General features: G+C 42.8%; 1 protein-coding gene across 2 annotated transcripts; it reads left to right on the forward strand.

Annotated features, from left to right (window-relative positions):
• The first annotated feature begins 11,991 nt into the window (after window positions 1-11,991).
• On the forward strand, window positions 11,992-19,578 carry fdxacb1 (ferredoxin-fold anticodon binding domain containing 1). Of its 2 annotated transcripts, none has more exons than XM_080435771.1 (6): window positions 11,992-12,163; window positions 13,397-13,706; window positions 15,903-16,059; window positions 16,218-16,421; window positions 17,302-17,460; window positions 17,782-19,578. In XM_080435771.1, exons 2-6 carry the CDS (start codon window positions 13,523-13,525, stop codon window positions 19,043-19,045), a joined length of 1,968 nt encoding a protein of 655 aa, XP_080291897.1. In that variant the 5' UTR covers window positions 11,992-12,163; window positions 13,397-13,522; the 3' UTR covers window positions 19,046-19,578. The 2 variants fall into 2 exon arrangements, with proteins under 2 accessions (XP_080291897.1, XP_080291898.1); XM_080435772.1 differs by having other exon boundaries at window positions 12,009-12,048.
• The last annotated feature ends 11 nt before the right edge of the window (window positions 19,579-19,589 follow it).

Genomic DNA, 19,589 nt, shown 5'->3' on the forward strand with positions numbered 1-19,589 from the left:
CAAGGAACCCTGGGGAGATCCAAGGAATCAAGAGTTATAGGAAATAAAGTGAAGCGGCCTGTGATAGTGCCACTGCGTGCAAAGTTTCACGCTGATCGGTCTAGCAGGGGCGTACACACACACACACACACACACGGACGGAGGGACGGACAGGGGAGAAAATATAATTAACGTACATGAATGTGAGAGAGAAGACCATTTAACCAAGCAAATCAGTATGGAAACAGCTGTGTAAAGTTGTGCAGAATTATGAGGGATTGTAGATATGTATGTAAGGCAAGAAGGCCACAGAAGTACCTCAACTAGTTTTCTTTTAAGAGTGTTTTTTTAAGAGTTTTTCTTTTCCTGGCTGTCACTTTTTTTTGTCAACCAAACCCCCCCCTTTTCTTTTTATTGCTCCATCATAACATTAGTTTTGTTGCACTGACTGCAGTTGGTTACATGAGGACATGATTCGAAATGCTGTGAAAAATGCAGTATTTCAGATACAATTCTGCAGTTCACCACACTACCATCTTCTGTCATTTTCATGAACATTGGAGCTATAGGCTATTTAATGGCCTATTTAATGTTAATGTTTACTGTATTGTACAGTGAAACATATTGATGCCCTGTGGGATCGATTTTTGATAATTCAAAACCCCGGCAATAACTTTTGTGAAGGACAGTCTGAATATGCTGTGTAGCACCGGTTTTGTGTTAATTGTGCAAAAATGTGGGAGGAGATGGAGATGGAGATGGAGGAGATTTCTGTGCACTTGGGTCTACCTATAGCCTAATAGAACAAGACAAATAAACGTATAATTAGACAAGCTAGCTTGGCTAGTGGACAGCCCGAGCAAGTTTGCACTAACATTAAATGAATACATTGAGTACAAAAGCAACGACTGAATGCCGTCAAGAGTTGATCGATGAAGAAAACAAATCAGAGGAGGCAACTTTAGACCCAGCAAAGCAGCAGCATCGTCATTGTCTTGTAGGCCTACTTGCCAAACCATGTCGTGCAGGGGCGCAGCCATGGGTGGGCTGGGGTGGGCCGTGGCCCACCCACATAGAAAGCTGGCCCACCCAATCGTTTTTGCAAAAAAATAAAATAAAAATTATAATAAATGTTTTGATAAAAAAATCTGTAGAATCAGGCAAAAAAATTGAATTAAATAACATAACCCTAACCTAACCCTAACCCTAACCCTAAAACCGAAATAAAGTAACAAAAAAACGCCCAATATCCGCCCAATAACCGCACATTTTCACGCGCGCGCGTGCATGCAGGCCCACCCGCTCCTGCTCAGGCCCAGCCTATACTAGCGTTCTGGCTGCGCCACTGCTGTCGTGTCCAGGTACAACAAATTACACAATCACCAAAGTGACAATGCAGATAACCACAATGAAAATGAGTTTACTTCACTAGCATGCCATAGGGCATGCCACATTGCTGTACAACGGTCACTTTAAAAACCTGCAATAAGCAGATAGGTCACCCACAACTCAACCTCATGTGTGCTTGAGAGAGGCTATCTATCAATGTGGAAGAGACAGCTACAACATGATTGCTAACATACCTGCACTTAGCCTGGTAAACCCTCCCTCCGGAAATCTCATTTCTATTTGATTCACTCCTGGAATCAAATAGAAATGAGATTTCCGGAGGGAGGGTTTACCAGGCTAACCTGCACTAGCATTTGGTGTTGAAATAACAAAAGATCCAACCCATTAAGTGAACTTAGGGTGAGACATATTTCTGTTGATAAAATGCATATGCATAAAAATATATTTGTATGGTATGTCATCATAAGGATACACAATAAACCATAAGGGCTTATTTCCATTGTGGTCTTTTTGAGTGTAAGTGTATGTAAACTGAATGCCACATGTTGGGGGGAGGAGGACTAGTAGACACATACAGAAACATATAAACAATAAATATATTTAAAGTAAAAGACAGCTAAAATAACAAAAACAACATGGGTACATGGAACCTGCTACAACTCAACTAATTCATAATTAGGCCCAAATGCTATTCAGCCAGAATATGGTAGAGGCACCTGCACCACGCACCAGAGACACTTACCCAGGTGACATATACAGCCTGGTGTGCAGCTAATTAGATGCTAGTCACCCAAACAAGGTAGGGAAAACCAAATTCTTAAAGTAAAACACTGTAGCTGTACCCCTGGGCAAGAACGGTGACTGAAAGTGTCTAAGCAGAAATACAGGCGGTACCACTGAATGGATTTACGTCGGTGCTGTGCAGATCTGTTTACATTCCAAGGGTATGAACTCCGTGTTGTGATTGGTCAAAAAATACAGCTTCCAGGGGAAGTACACACAACGGAAGTCCCCTCCTATAGACACATTTCTGTCACAGTTCTTTTCCAGGCTTTTCTCCTTGTGAGATGAGAAAAGGCTGGGAACGAGGTTTCTGTAAATGATAAAATGGTAAATGGTGCATTTATATAACACCTTTATTAAGTGCTTTACAATGTGCATTATATCCACACATTCACGCACCGATGACAGAAGCAACCATGCAAGGCATCAACCTGCTCGTCGGGAACCGTTAGCGGTTCAGTGTCTTTGCTCAAGGACACTTCGACACTAACCCACAGGGAGCCAGGGATTGGACCGTGAACCTTCTGATTCCCAAGCGGCCGCTCGCTCTCCTGATCCACTGCCGGCCTAACACTGCAATTGTAGCAGGCTGAGGCTGCATTCCGATTCTGCATTTTCCTCTGTGTTACTTTTGCTTTCTTAGCATTGAGCTTAAGGTCGATCTTCCTGCACTCCATCTCTACTACCAGTAGTAGTTCTCTATATCTTTCTCTGCTGTATCCAAGACTAGGGCAATGTTATCTGCGTAGTTGAGGTCAGTAATCATGATGGAGTGTTCTCGCCTTGACTTCCTCGGGACCACCGTGAACCCTGGTGCTTCCTCCCTGCCATTGATTGCGAGTCTCAGACCATGGTCCATCGCTATAATGAACAGGAAGGGGGCCAGAGTGTCACCCTGTAGGACGGCCGTTAGGATCTCAAAGTCTTTGGTGTCACCGTTGTGGGTTTGAACATTAGCTTGAGTCTGGCTGTAGCTTGTCTCTATCATCTGAACCATCTTCTAAGAAACTCCGTAGGCCCGGAGAACGTTCATGAATTTCCCCTGGTGGATGATGTGGAAAAGCCTTTTGGAAGTCAATCACAGTTGACAGGTTCCGCTCCATTATTCCTTCCAGTATCCTCCTCAGCGCCAGTATCTGCCCGCCTGTTGTTCGCTCTGGGTGGAAGCTGCTCTGTGAGTTTCTCAGTAGAGGGTCTAAGATGTGTCTAAGACGCAGTGTTGAGGAAGCTACTTTGAAAGCAGTAGTTCACCATGGCAGTAGCTTGATCAATCTACATTTCTACCCCTGGAGAAATGTAGTTTGTAAAGCTACAGCTACATAGAAAAAGTAGCTCAGCTACTTTTTTTTCAGCGTTAAATTGAGAATGTACCATGTAATGTGGTGATATGAAACAAAATATAATATCCTACAAAAAAGTCACATGCCAGCAGAAATATGCCTCTCAACTGAGTTTTATTTAAAAAAGGTTGACATTTTCTTTAGTAAATATCTGTGTTCCTAAAGTAAAGAAAGACTAGAGACTTACACAAAAAAAGAGGATCTGTTGAGGATACTGTTACATGACAACAGCTGATTTGATCGTCAATCCTAACTGTAAAACTGTAACTTAACTTAACTGAAAAAAAATAATACTGGTCTCTTGTATGGTGATACTGTAGCTACACCTATACATTTGAGTGATACCAGGGCCAATCAGAGGACAATTAGAGGCAGCTGTTGGCTTGTCATGTGCTGACATGAACTCAAAGCAATCAGAATGGAAGAAAAAGGGACAGTCCTTGCTTTTTCAAAGGGGGTTCTGGTACAAGAACACAGCAACCAATGGTAAATAAAAATGAATATTCATTTCATGTTGCCCAAAATTGTAGCTTGTAAATTGAGTAGCTAAGCTACAAAAAATTACCCCAAAAGTGGCTTAACTACTTGATGAGGTACACAAATAGGAATGTAGCTCAACTACCGCAAGCTATAGCAAAATGTAGCTAAACTATGTAGCTCAGCTACTGTACATAGTAGGGCGGCGTGGCACGACAATCGTTCATTTTTGCGAAGAAAGCACCAAATTTGGCAGGAGTGTTGATAGATATATGTTGAACAAAACTGGATATTGGGACATCACAAATTCTCACCCTGGTGGGCGTGGCAGCCATTTTTCAAAATGGCCACCAGCGGTTGATCAAATCCTCCTAGTTTTTGTCCTAGTAGGCTAAAATGTTGCGTGATGTATGTGAGTATGAAGGTGTGTGGGTGTGTTCATGCTAATTGCCTAAAAGGGGGCGTTGCAATGGGAGTGGCCTAGATAGCAGCAATATTTTGGGAGAATTGTTCAAATAGTGATACAAGCTGGAAATTTGGTACAAATCATCTTCGGAGATCACGCTTCGATTTAGAACCGGGCCACTCATAAATCAAAGATGGCAGCCATTTTATTTTCAAGATGGCTGCCAACATTAGGCTGTTTTTGCATTTCTGCATATCTTTTAATTATTTTAGGTCAATCACCAAATAGCACTCCCATAGTATGTTTTTGAACATTTTCAAACAGGACTCAGTTACCATTTATAAACATCTAAATTAAAACATTTCAAAAACACGCCATACAACTGTGCTCACAGTCAAACTCAGGGACAAAATCTCATGACTTCTGAACATGTATTAATCTCCGCTTCGGCCTTTGGCCTTTCGTCAGTGCCACCATTTCAAAGCCATACAGCATCATGGCTGGTCCCCCTACCATCCTATACATCTTCCCTCTGACTGGTATCCTGTTACAAATAACTCCTGAATAAAGGAAAACATCACATGGATGCACCTGGGACGTATCATCAGTGTTGTAGCCTGGGGTCGATGGTGGTTTCGGGTCTCGCAACATACACCCTCGCCGAGGTGACCCGGCCGGGGTTGATCAAGCCCCCGACTTACATCCCAGTAGCTACCCACAGTCAGTCCTCTTAGGGCAAGACAGGGCCTCTCAGTCCGTGTATCCGGGACTACTCTGCCAGTTCTTTCTTCATCTTCACACCTACCATCAGCTCCCAGTACCAACCACAACCTCATGACTCAAGCCATGCTACTCGATACGCTGAGTTGGCACCTTCACCGTAAATGGTAACTCCTGTTCGAAAATGTTCAAAACATACAATGGGAGTGCTTTTTGGTGATTTGGTAATTTACCTCAAAGAATTATAGGCAACATTATGCAGAAATACAAAAACAGTCAAATTTTGGTAGCCATCTTGAAAAAAATGGCTGCCATCTTTGATTTATGAGTTGCCCGGTTTCCTAAATCGAAGTATGATCTCCAAAGATGATTTGTACCAAATTTCTCGCTTGTATCACCATTTGAACAATTCTCCCAAAATATTGCTGTTAACTAGGCCACTCCCATTGAAACGACCCCTTTTAGGCAATTAGCATGAACAAACCCACACACCTTCATATTCACATACTTGAGCAACATTTCAGCCTACTAGGACAAAAACTAGGAAGATTTGATCAACTGCTGGTGGCCATTTTGAAAAATGGCTGCCACGCCCACCAGGGTGAGAATTTGTGATGTCCCAATATCCATTTTTTTCCCCAATATATCAATCAACACTTCTGCCAAATTTGGCGCTTTCATCGCAAAATTGAACGATTAGGCTGATTTCTCGTGCTGCCGCCTAGCTAACATGTAGCTTAATACTCCCCAACACTGCTAAGACGGTTGACGATCATCCGGTTAGCTGTCTTGGTGACTTGTGAGCTCTGGCTGATGCCCCGGTAGTTCTCCGTCTTGGTGAGGTCGCCTGACTTTGGTACTGGAACGATGATCATTGTACACCACAGCTTCGGCAGCGCGCCAGACGCGTGTGCTTGGTTGATAAAATCTAACACTAACACCTGTCTCTCTAAAGAAATTTCGACACAAATCAATTTCTTAGTTATTCTCCACAGAACATGACAGATGTGAACTTAAAATGTGAAACATGCATATTCTTATGTCCCTTAATTGAACAGTTTGACATGCAAGGACTGTGAAAAATAAATCAATCAAATCAATCAAACCATTGCTAGAATGTGTAAGTGTATTTCACATGCTCAAATGTTTATAATGAGGGTGCAATTTGTAAGATCAGAGGAATACAGAGGGGAGTAGGCTATTGGTACTATTAGGCAAGGCAAGGCAAGGCAATTTTATTTGTATATAGCAAATACAAATAAAGACATTGACTGTTAAAATACAACAAACCTGTAGGCTATTAGGATAGTAGGTTTCAATCTTAAACATTGATGATTCTGTGTAGTCGAGGTCAGTAATCAAACAAAAGTACTGACAGTTAACACAGAGGACAAACCCATTGCCACTGCTCGAGGCAGTCGAGGACAAATATCTTGGAGCCTGGACTGCTTCAACAAAACAGAACCCGAAGGTCCGGAGGGCACTTGCCTGGAATGCCTTGCATGTGTAACAGGGCGGTATTGAGGACTAGTAGCCAACTACGCCACCTAGGGAGTTGCGCCCTAGGAAATATTGTATTAGACCTAATAAATAAACTAAACACCTGAGTACATTAGTGACTCTTCACACAGTTCGTGTACAACATAAGAAGCAAGGCAGAAACGTGTTTTAACAAAAGTACAAAAATGTTTTATTTAATAAACAGGTTATTTCATTCATAGGGTCTCATCAACATCAATGAAAGGAGAATGCTTCCAATGGGATGAGAGTAATAATAACCACAGTGGGTTAACAATAAAATATACTGTGCATATATGGGCCAGTGCTGGGGGAAGGGGGAAGATGGGCAGGCCGACTGGCCCAGGGTAGTGGCACCTCAATAGATCACAGCAAACCAAAGCAAAATAAACAAAATGAATTAGCAAACACCACAGAAAAGGGGGGATTACCACAACCACTGGGCGGCCATGGATTCCCAACATGGATCACCAGCACCAGGCATGTAATGGGAACAGTAATTAATAACTTGCAGTAAATATATATTAAAATGACATATTTTCAATTACTAGGGATAGAGGATGCCGTCTGTTATGGGCCTATGTGCCCGGTAGTCTCACAAAATAAACGAAATAACTGAATAAACCCAAAACAATAATCACAACTAATAAAGAAATAAATAAACAATGGTTCTGGCTGTTCAGCCGCAAACCATATCAGGGCATTAGGCAATATTAAGCCGCACGGTTGCCGTGTGATCACCCTTGTTCCACGTCACGGCAGGCCGTTTTGTGAATGGGAGGACTCGGAGTGATGTGTAAGACGTTCTCATTTCTCAATGAATGGTGAAACCACACCCAGCAAATCAGCAGTTGTGTCACCGGCCCTGAAATAACAAGCGGCTGTGTTAACCTACTATTTAATACTGAAATTCAAAGAGACAAGAGCAGAGAGACAGACAGACAGACAGACAGACAGACAGTGAACCTACCACGTTTGCAAGGGCGGAGTGTACAGTTTGCACTGCCCACAGCGGCAGAGACTGGGTTGTAGAAAGCGTCTGAAATACCTAACAAAGCCCAAGGTTTACATTCACTATAATGCCAACGAGACACCAAATGAACGTTTTATACTGCGGAGAAGTAGGACCACCTCTGTGCGTGGTGAAGTGGCACCACAAGCCAAGAGCAAACACTCCTTGATTGTTTGTAGCACACAGGGGCTATAATGACAACAGACTTGAGCATGTGAAGTACACTTACAAATTCTAATAATGGTTTGATCGATCTTTATTTTCAGAGTCCTTAAAGCAGTTTCTTGAATATTTCAACGTATAAGATTTCAAAAAGTCCCTACTATTGCCAAAGAATACGAACGTTTTAACTACTTGAACCCTATACTTAGTTGACTGGATTCCCAAGGGATCTATACTAGGCCCCCTCCTGTATTCGCTCACTAAAGTCTTAGACAGAAAATAGCAGTTATACAAGCTTATAACATGTCGCTATGTGATGCATTGTGAGCTTGCAGATCTGCTATTTTCACAGACGTCCCCTCCAGTATAGGGGTTCATGTGGTTAAAGCTTGAATGAAGCTTCTAGGTGAAAATGACAAAGCTAGAGCATTCCAGTTTTGAGAATAATAAGAATTGTTTGAAAATAACTGGGTTCTCTCCAGAAATCAAACCCACTAATAATAAAAACCTACTACTACTTACTTATTTACTTCAGTATATCTCCTAATTTAATCAAGTGGGACATTTTCACACTATTGTAGACAGTGAAATTCCTCTCAGTAAAAGGATATAGTGTAAAGCATTACCCTTAATTCTAATCATTCATCAATCGACTTTTAAAATAAACATGTTTACATTATTAAAATACAACCATACAGTATAAAACGTTTTGTCGGCTTATAATAGAGCCGACTAAATGTTTTTTGTTTGTTCAAAAGTCAACGGCCGTATGATATAGAGCCGACGAGTGCTAATGACCTTTTCATCCCATCTCCTGCACAGTGTAGAGTTTACATCCCATTACCCTAGGGGATGGACGGCTGCAGTATCCGATCAATTTTAATTTATACATGCACTAGTTCCGACAAAGGTTCAAATTGAAGTGCCTTCTCTCCAAACACCGCAGGGAGCATCCTCTTTCCTTTCCAAGATTACAAATTGAGACATCCTTCAAGAAGATGGAACACGATAGATTTTTGGGTCGCGGATGGAGGATCCAGGGACGAGGCGAGGAGGTGGAACCATAATAATCGGAATTTGGCTTGAGACAGCAGGTTGACAAAACAAAGGAAACGAAAGCTGTGGGAGCACACGGGTTCCATGGACGAACGGCGCATGCACCGGACGAAAGGTCCATGGACGAACGGCACATGCATGGGACGAAAGATCCATGGGAGCATGGTGCATGCGCGGGACAAAGGCGCGGTGCATGTTCTCTAACCTGCTAGGATTACTGAAGCACACAGGGGCTGAACTATTTATTCGGTCAACATAAGGAAACACAGAAGTCATGGATGTGCTTCTGTCATCTATCTCCTGCACTTTTCTGCGTTTGTAGCCGGCTTCATCCACAGCCTCCTCAACTTCATCACGGCAATGTTTATTCATTGACCAGGCAGGGCGACTATGAGTCTCAAACTGCGTCATGCGTAATGCATCAGTACGCTTCTCACCCTGAACTGAGAAGGTGGCCCGTGACGTGAAGTGGGGGAGGCTGTAGACACTCACTGGAGCTGAGTGCACAGCCTCCAGTGGCTTGTAAGGCTTGTTGGTCTTAACCTCACACATATCTCCCTGAATGACAGATTCCTTTGGAGGAACGTTTGCAACTGCATTCTTCCACAGTCTCCGAGCCGTCCTGGACTTCCTAGCCCCCCTTCCTTTTCGTTTTTTCTCTAACCTGTCAGGATTACTATGGGAGAGACACTGCGTCCTGGGGAATGTATCTGTATGCTCATAACCCTGAACTGAAGGGATGGTCTCTGGCCTGATGCATGGGAGGCCGTAGGCACTTGTGAGTGTATCTGTATGCTCATAACCCTGAACAGAAGGGATGGTCTCTGGCCTGATGCATGGGAGGCCGTAGGCACTTGTGAGTGTAGAATATGGAGCACTGCTGACCTCCAGTAGTGGCTTGTAAAATCTGCTGGTCTCCATAAGACTGTTCTCAGTGCTCTCATCCTCAAACGTATCTCCCTGAATGAAAGAGTCCTTTGGAGGAGCATTTGCAACTGACTTCCTCCGTGATCTCCGAGCCTTTGTGGTCCTCCTAGCCTTCCTTCGTTTTTTCTCTGACCAGCCAGGGTGACCGAAGCACCCGGGAAAAGGAATTGTTTCAAAGAGCTTGGCTCCAATCCTTGTGTGTACCGGAAGTTTAGGGAAGTCCTCCCTTGGAATCTTTGGGCCAAACATGCTCTCACCGTGATGAAGGGATAGACGGTCAGAGTACTGGTTTCTCTTCTGGGTCCACCCAGAGCTGAAGTCCTCTGACAGATTAGCTGTAAAGTATTCAGGCCTTTGCCAAAAATGTTTATATTCTACACCCCACAGAGGACTATAGCTTGCTGCATATCTCAGAAACTTTTCTTCCTCCGGAGAAAATAGAAGACTGTTACTCAGCTCCTTTGATCCCCGATACAGAGCTGCAGGTGGGCTAAGGTACTTGAAGCACACAGGGGATGAACCATTTATTGTTTCAACATACGGAATTACTGAAGTCACAGCCTCTTCACCTTCCTCACCTTCTCCCTCACTTATATCGCCCTGAACGATAACTTCATTTGGAAAAGGACTTGTTTCTCTCCGACACTCATCTCCCTGAATAATTTCCATTGGAAAGGGACTTGTTTCTCCCTCACACTTTTCTCCCTGAATGATAACTTTCTTTGGAAAATGACTAATTTCACTCTCACACTTATCTCCCTGATTGATTATTCTATTTGAAAAAGGATTAATTTCACCCTCATATCTATCTCCCTGAACGATTTCCTTTGGAAAAGGACTTGTTTCACCCTCATACTCACCTGCTTGAATGATAACGTTCTGTGGAAAAGGACTTGTTTGAACCTCACACTTATCTCCCTGAATAATAAACTCCTTTGGAAAAGTACTCATGTCATGAGACCCTCCAAAAGGCTTGTCTCAAACGGCCTGGAAGTGAACCTTCTTAAGGTGTTCACCTCTCTCGGTCATTTCCTTGTCTTTCTTTCACTCTGAAACTCTGCCACACCGACTGGAAATATAAATTATAGCCAGTGCTCTGACATCATAATGACGTTGACAATTCTGATTGGTCAATCAAGGCCTCATACCACTGCACAACAGACCTGTTTTACTTTGTGTTTCTGCAGTTCTATTGAACACTCTAATTGACTTTTTTGGGGCGAGGCAGAGCTCAGGCTATCCATCTATGACAGGGTCTCTCTCTGTGTGTGTGTGTGTGTGTGTGTGTGTGTGTGTGTGTGTGTGTGTGTGTGTGTGTGTGTGTGTGTGTGTGTGTGTGTGTGTGTGTGTGTGTGTGTGTGTGTGTGTGTGTGTGTGTGCATGCGTGCGTGCGTGCATGTGTGTGTGTGTCTGACAGCTGCCTGCACCCCACATAGCTTTGCACCCCACGTCTGACAGTCCTGATCAGGACTGTGTCAGACGGACTCGAGTCTGCCTGAGTAGGCAACCCGCCTGGCGGAGATCTGCACTCAGAGGAGCACACTTTTGTTTTCTAATAAGAGCCAACTATGACACACGGTTTAAGAGCATTGATATATAAATAAAATTAAATGAAGACCTACCAACAAGCCCCCCCCCCACCCCCCGCCCCTCCGCCCAGAACTTTTCATTTTTTTAATTCTCTTGTACATATTTTTAACTTTTCATACCAGTCCTGTAAGCTGATTGTATGACGTTCTGTATAGTAGGCCTGGTGGTGTGTATATCTGTCTGTCTCTAACCCTGTCATCATGATTTGTGTGCGTGGGGATCTCATTTTAAACAAGATTAGTGCTTTATGAGCCTTCCAGTTTAGTAGACCTTGTATTGTGAATTTGTACTTCCATGTACTGTTGTTCTCATGTTCTAACTAAATAAAGTACATCAATCAATCCAGCACTTGCAGGAATGTCCCGGAAAACCATTGCGGTAGAGAACACATATTGGACAAAATCTTTTGGGAAATAATACACCATGGCATAGACCATATATATAACCATATGTTTTTTGCTTTGTTTTGTCTTTTGTTTTTCAAATATTTCCAGGTGCAATAAACAAAACAATTGCGTACATTGCCGGACATTAATGCAAATCGTGGACTGTGTTTAAACCTCTGGTTTTTAACCAGAGAGGGAAACGGTATTTGTTTCTCATCGGACCGTTGTAACTGTAACACACATTCACATCCAGAAGCAACACTCGATTGTGAGTGAAAGTGAAATTAATAGTTGTGTGGCATAATAATAACGTTATAATTTACGCTTTGTTGCAATATTACGGTAAGCTATAACCAGGAAAACATTTGGACGTGACCACATTTAGGGTCACTTTTGCTTCGATTGTACAGGACGAAAAGCCGGTGTTTGTTACCCAGGCTTCAACACAGCTCATCAGGTAAGAGGATCTCCTCGTCACTTGTCTAGCTGTAGAATACAACTCTCGCCGTATTTATGATTCTGACGTTTTAAATCTACGAGAGTTGTAGGGTTCACGCCCCATGGAGACAGGGACTTTCTGCACTATGCCCCGTAGACACTCCAAACATGTACAAATTGAAAATAAAGGTGCTTACCCCCACGCCCCAAATGTTAACTCTCGCTACGGGGTAGTAGTTTAATGTAATAATCCATATCTTTCAATAAAGAAGTGTTTTAATGCCGTCTGTGGCCGAACGCCATTTTTCACCCTCGTTTACTTCCAGTTTACATTTAGTGTAATTCCGGGTTTCACCGGATGCGCTCCGTGACTACCCGTCACTACCGCCCATTGGGAACTTCCGACAGAATCGGCCACAGACGGCATTAAAACACTTCTTTATTGAAATATATGGATTATTACATTAAATTACTACCGCGTAGAGACAGTTAACATTGGGGGCTTGGGGGTAAGCACCTTTATTTTCAATTTGTACATGTTTGGAGTGTCTACTGTGCAGAAAGTCCCTGTCTCCATGGGGCGTGAACCCTATAACTCTCGTAGATTGAAAACGTCAGAATCATAAATACGTCTACGAGAGTTGTATTCTACAGCTAAGGTAAGAGGATCTCCTCGTCACTTGATCATGATGACGGTATCCTTCACCGCCGCAGCGTCCATTGATTGACAGCCTGACAGGAGGACATAGTTATTAGTTAACAAATTAAAAGCCGAGGAATCCCCCCCTTTCCACATGTTAGCAGTGTTGCCATGTCCGCTTGTTATAAGCGACTTTGGGCTTGTTTTTCTGTAAAGTCGCTTGTAAATATTGGTGGTTGCGGTTTTTTGGGCTTGTTTCTAAAGTGTGCTGCTTGTTTAGGCGTGTTTCACATTTTTTAAATTATTTTAACCATGTGGTTTTCAAATATCTTTCATGTCATGGACCCCCAAATTAATATGTATTTGTCCCCCTACGCCTAACCCTATCTGAAAATGTTTTGTGCCAGGGAGCCCAGCATACCAGATTTGTGTTGTTAAAAGTTTTCAAAAATCTTCCAAATATTCCGCGTTATATTTCAATATTTTTGAAAATAGCAGATCACAACGCGTCGCATGTAGATCGGCTATTTTGAAATAGCTGATGTATACAGTACGTTTACAGTGATCATGATGTGGCCTAATAGTCGCTTCTTTTTTATCTTGTTTTCAAAGACCTGGTTGCTTATTTCTCTCACAAAATATGGCAACACTGCTTGTCAGAAACAGAGAGGGAGGAGAAGAGAGCAAGTTTCGTCTACAGCTCGCTCTCATCATCTTCCTGTAATCGATCCCAACATCATGTCCACTCATCATCTTGCCGTGTTACTGGTGGGAGAGGGGAACTTCTCATTCTCGGCAGCTCTGTCTCAGTCCTCCCAGGCAGAGACCATCATCAGCATCACAGCCACCTGCCTGCAGAGCCAAGAGGAGGCACTACAGCAGGAGGGAGCAGCAGCCAACATTCAGATCATAAAGGACTCTGGTATGTATGTGTGGTGTGTGCCGTGGTGGAAGAAGTACTCAGATATTTTGCTTAAGTAAAAGTAGCAATACCACAATATAAAAATACTCTGTCACAGGTAAAAAGCCTGTGTTACTTGAGTAAAAGTACAAAAGTATTGGCATCAAAATATACTTAAAGTACCATAAGTAAAGTACTTTTTTTTTTGAAAATTGCAGATCTGTTGTGAGCTTGTAGCTATTTTCAAATAGACTATTTATAAAATAAAAGTGTATGTTTTACATTAAATACTAGTAACTAGTGACTAAAGTTTTTAAATAATTTTAGTGGAGTAAAAAGTATAATATTTGCCTCTGAGATGTAGTGGAGTAGTAGTAAAAGTACTGAAAATTGGAAATACTCCAGTAAAGTAGAAATACCTCAAAATTGTACTTGAGTACATGTACTTAGTTACTTTACACCACTGTGTGTGTGTGTGTGTGTGTGTGTGTGTGTGTGTGTGTGTGTGTGTGTGTGTGTGTGTGTGTGTGTGTCACTTCACTTGTCAGTCACATGTGAGCCCGTTCATATAGGGCCAGGGCCTGGATTGAGATCCACTCAGCGCCCCTATCTAAAATACCATTATAAAAAAGGTGCACAACATAAATGAATTTGAGGCGGGTTAAATGCGAACGCTAGGTGGCGGCAATTGCCATCCCCTGCCTGGGACCTCATCAGTCTGCTTGTTCATCACGTCATCAGGGATTCGATTCCTGGGCCGGTATTGAATGTCTCCTGTCCCCTCCTCTCTGACCTAAGGCCTATCACATGCTCCACATCTGTTGTATTTTGTGTGGAAATGTTTAGATGGATAGACAAATACTTGCTACAGGCTGTTTCTCCAGATTGCACAAAAGTTAAGTAGCCTTTTTCGGCTCTATGTCTTTTCGTATGTTTCAATTTTTATGGCTGAAGCATGGGTGAAAACCCTAGTCAAATTCCCCACAAAGACAATAAAGTTAATCTTGAACTGTTGACTCAGCAAACCCTACTTGGTATCCAGGCCAAGATAAGGAAGTGCTAGGTTAGTGACGAACACACATGAATTATTATCGTGGTAAAACATGCATTGATTGAATAGAGATTAATTATATTGTAAATGTGTTTCACAATGCCCTGGATACAGGTGGGAATCTGCGTGTCCAATAGTTCTTGACGTAGTCTGCTAATCTCACTGACACTCAGTGTCACATACTGTAGATCCAGTTAAGAACATTTGAATCACTGTTTACTATGAGTAAACAATATGTTTGCTCTCCTGATGTTTGTGAGAAAAGTTTGTATTGTGTAAAACAAACACTGATGGACATTTAGCAATCAAAGGCCCATGGGACTTTAGCCTCCTCTGTAGATAGACATGCAAAGTATGTTATTTAGATGCAATTTAGTTGTTTAGGTAGATGCTAGGTTTGATGTTAACATTATCTACTTCCTCCCGGGGATCCCAAGGCGTTCCATGGCCAGTGTGGAGATATATGTGCTATGACAGTACTATGACAGTACTATGACATCATGATAATCTCCATACCGTATGGGCATTATAGGAGGGACACAGACAGATACCATGTACTGTATATGAACATACTGTAACAGGGACACAGGCAGACAGACGGATACACATAAAGAAAGCTCCATATATCTCTCTCTCTCTCACACACACACACACACACACACACACACACACACACACACACACACACACACACACACACACACACACACACACACACACACACACAGTTACAGAGACGTGTGGATTTATAGATATTTCTGGACAACTGCCAATCCCACCAACTTTGGCACATCATACCCTTGTCCCTGGTCCTCTGCAATACACACCCCAAGTTTGAAATAGATCAATCTCGAGATATTTGGGGCACAGATACACAGAGATTTTGTGCATTTATATATAGAAGATGAGAGGTGATATACTGTAGGTGAGTGTGCAAACCTTAGATTATGAGTTCAGATGGACAGAATACTGGACACTGACTTGGCTACAATAGCATAGTAAGAAAAACTCTTTCAAACATTTAATAATAATACAAATAAATACTATAAATACTAGCCTACCCTGGACTAAGCCCATTACACAAACATGTTTAATTTGTCAAAAAAAAAAAGGTTAAAGTTTATCCATGAACGCTGAAGTACTGCATTTATTATGTCTTATATCAGGTGGAGCGGTGCTCTATGAGGTGGACTCTACAAAGCATGGAGAATGTGCAGCTCTGCAGGGTCTTGTATTTGACCGTGTCGTATTCAACTTTCCTCACTGTGGGCGAAAGAGTGGCGTTAAAAAGAACCGTGTACTCCTTAAAAGTTTCTTCCTGAGGTAGGTTATGTTGATGTTTTTATGGTTAATCATTACTTATAGGCAACCTTTTGATTGAACTAAAATAGCGAGTATGCAGAACATCAGTCCTGATGGTTTCACAAGACAGCACATCACACTGAACACAGGTTTTTCTTGATTTTATCCTGTGGGCCCAGCTGTGTTCAGATGCTAAGCGAGGAAGGGGAGATCCATGTTGCCCTGTGCAACGGGCAGGGTGGCACTCCAGCCGACCGACCACAGAGGGACTGGCACAACAGCTGGCAGGTCGTTGCTATGGCAGCAGAGGCTGACCTCATCTTAAGCGATGTCCAGCCTTTTGATGATGAGAAATACAAGGACTACAGGTGTACTGGATACAGGTGAGTGTTACAGCATTCTCAACCTTTTTAATTTCAAGGACCCCCAATTTGATGTGCATTAGGACCCCCATTTCATACCATGTTTCAATCTCTGGGACCCCCACACAAATGTGTGTGTGTGTGTGTGTGTGTGTGTGTGTGTGTGTGTGTGTGTGTGTGTGTGTGTGTGTGTGTGTGTGTGTGTGTGTGTGTGTGTGTGTGTGTGTGTGTGTGTGTGTGTGTGTGTGTGTGCGTGTGTGTGTGTGGTGTCAGGTAGTACACCTAGTGGAGAGTTTCCATTGTCAACAGCACACAGCATGAGACACCTTCACAGAAAATGTTTATTGCAGGGGATTAAACATAAGCAGGTTAGAGGAACTATCTAGAAAGGTATAACAAAACTTCTTCCTGGACCAGGGTAATAAATGGGCGTGGACCCCCATGACACAGATACAGTCAGAAAATCACTCTAACCATCTCGTTTTAGTGGGTCTGATACTTCACAGTGTCTGTGTGTCATATATCATTTATTATATTGTCGCTGTTGGGTGGAAACCTTGTATGTCCACAATCATTACTTTTCAGGAAATGGAAAAAATACCTGTGAATCCAATGTATTTTAAATTGTTGAATATTTTAAAAACGTTTCGTCTTTCTACTTTTACTTGGCTATCGTGTCATACGATGAAGTATAAAATATGGCATTGATTTATGAAAAAAATGAAAAAGATTAAATATGAAGATTATGAGGTTTCTGCCCAATAGCTACGATATATATATAATTTATATAAACAATAAGTGTGTGTGTGTGTGTGTATGATGCACATGCACACACGCAATTTGCACTTTATAAAATGTTTATTCCAGGTGATTTATTCACACTGCTTTCTCTGGTGTGCAGGAGCCAGGACAAGGGCTTCCACGTGGAGAAGGCTTTGCTTCACGTGTTCACACGCAGCCTTACCATCGGCACTGCTCGGAGGATCACGGTGGAGGAGACCGTTGAGGGGGAGAGGGTTCGATACGATTCAACTGCCGAACTCAGCGATTACATTTTCAGGTAACACAGAATGAAGCAGAGGTTCTAATTATGTACCTGTATGTATCCTTTATACATTTCTTGTTCTTATCAATTTTACACCGACTTATGTCAACAAAATCACGTCTTTTTGTTTGATCTTTTCGTTTGTTTTTTGTTCGTAAGATGTTTTCACTGGCACCTTTTTTCAAATAATTTTTTTTGTATCTCATGCAAGAGTGTAACATTTCTTCTCTTTATTTATTGTTAACCCACATTATATTGCAAATTAACGAAACTACACTAGACCCTGAAAATATCTATTCAATTTGCACATGCTTACGGTCACTGTTCTTTCGTCAGGGGATTTCTCTCTCCAACCTCAGTCCATCCTGTCCGGCTGGTTCAGGACTTTGTGCTGAAAGGATTGTCGGAGAAATGGACTGTCTCCATGATGTCCGAGTCCCTCCCCTTCCTCCTCACCCCCAAACAACTACAGAGGTGCTTTCATCAGATAGATGGCACACAATGCTACCAGATACACCACCTTCCCTCAAACCTCACCTCACCAGGCCATGCCTTGACAGAACCTCACTCAGATGGGGATATACAAAAAGTTCACTCCATCTTACTGGACGGTCACAAACCTTCGGACACACTGGTCACTCTTTTAAGCACATGCATAGTTTCAGACAAAGTGAGCAAAGGCAAAAGCCAAGGAGCCGAGCACCCGAGGTCGGCTTGCTGCCTGCTGCGTCCATCACTCCTTCCCCAGATGGAAGAGCTTCTGACTCACATGCGAGAGGAAGAACCAAGACGTGGGCTAAGAAGTGCTGCAGAGATTCATCGGGAGAGAGAGGATAATAGCGTTGATGTTGAAGCTAAAGGGAATGCCAATGAAGCCCCCAATGGGGACGGGAATGCCTTCACTGAGCTCCTATTTGGCATCAGTGGCCTGGTCTTCAAAAATGTTCCTATCAGCCCTTGGGCCCCGCCTGCCTTTCACCAGCTGGTCCTCTGTGGAGTGTTCCCTGTGGCATGTGAACCAATCAGATCCTTAGGCCAGACCCTGGAGACCCTGCTGGCTCCCTACGGCGTCACCCTGGTTACAGAACAGGGATACCTGTGTCTAACTGCACAGCCAATGGGACTGGTAGGTAAGGTGTTTGGTAGTGACATCAGTAACGACACCAGCCTCATTAGCGTCAACATGGCCTTAAATTTGGATCTCCTCGCTGTGCTCCTGTTCTCGCTCCCTGATTGGCGGTCGCTTTGGACGCGTGATCCACGTTTCTTGAAGCACTTTGAACTCTGCCCGTCCCCGGGGGAACCATTCTGCCCGTTTTCCCTGTTCCCCCAGCGCTTCAACTTTGATATCAGTTTCTGGGCGGGACCGTCCTGGGAGGAGAAGGACTTCCACGCTGTGGTCAGAGAGGCCAGCAATGGCACCGTGAATCAGGTTAAACTTGTCGACACCTTTTCACACCCAGACCTTATTCAGACCAGCTACTGCTACAGGCTGAGCTATCACTCACACACACATGCGCTGTCACACACACACGCCCTCCGGCTACACCGATGCTTGGAATCACTGCTGTCGTCTCGATTACAGGTCACCATCAGGTAGCTGGATCTTGGCAAATCACATCCGAGGAGAAACTGACAAATTGTTGGGTTGTTGCCTAATTTGTATCTGCAGAAATGTGGTGACTGATTGTAACTTATTGTGAAAGTAAGCTGTGGTATGACATGTCCATTGTTGTTGTTCGATGTCAGTAATTGTGATGAACTGTATTTTAATCTCATCAATGTTACCAAACTTCTCATGATCTGATCTTGAGCTATGCTAACACAATTGCTCAGGTACTGTTCTGTGTATCAGGTCTGTTTGGGACTGTGTGTAGTTGTACTGTATGTTCTTTTTTGTGTAGTTGTGAAATGCAATACAATAACAGCCTATTAATATAATGAAAAGGCTACTACATAACATATCATGTGGTACATAAAAACAGATGAACGTTAGTGACACCTTTGACTTGAATCAGCTTACTCAGGATTTCAGAAACCTCATTGTACCAATAGACCGTTCCCCTTTTCTCATTCTTTCATGTTTTGTTGATACTGTATGGTCTGTCTGGTTTTGTTTTTCCGTTCACTGTTTGCGATGAAAT

The sequence above is a fragment of the Gymnoscopelus braueri genome, assembly GCF_963280865.1.
Source record: "Gymnoscopelus braueri genome assembly, chromosome: 8".
NCBI lineage: Eukaryota > Metazoa > Chordata > Actinopteri > Myctophiformes > Myctophidae > Gymnoscopelus > Gymnoscopelus braueri.

Coding starts and splice junctions, on each gene's coding strand:
- fdxacb1 (XM_080435771.1), top strand. CDS start 13,523: ATGTCCACTCATCATCTTGCCGTGTTACTGGTGGGAGAGGGGAACTTC. Junction 13,707..15,902: donor TCAGATCATAAAGGACTCTG/GTATGTATGTGT, acceptor GTCTTATATCAG/GTGGAGCGGTGCTCTATGAG. Junction 17,461..17,781: donor CTCAGCGATTACATTTTCAG/GTAACACAGAAT, acceptor TTCTTTCGTCAG/GGGATTTCTCTCTCCAACCT.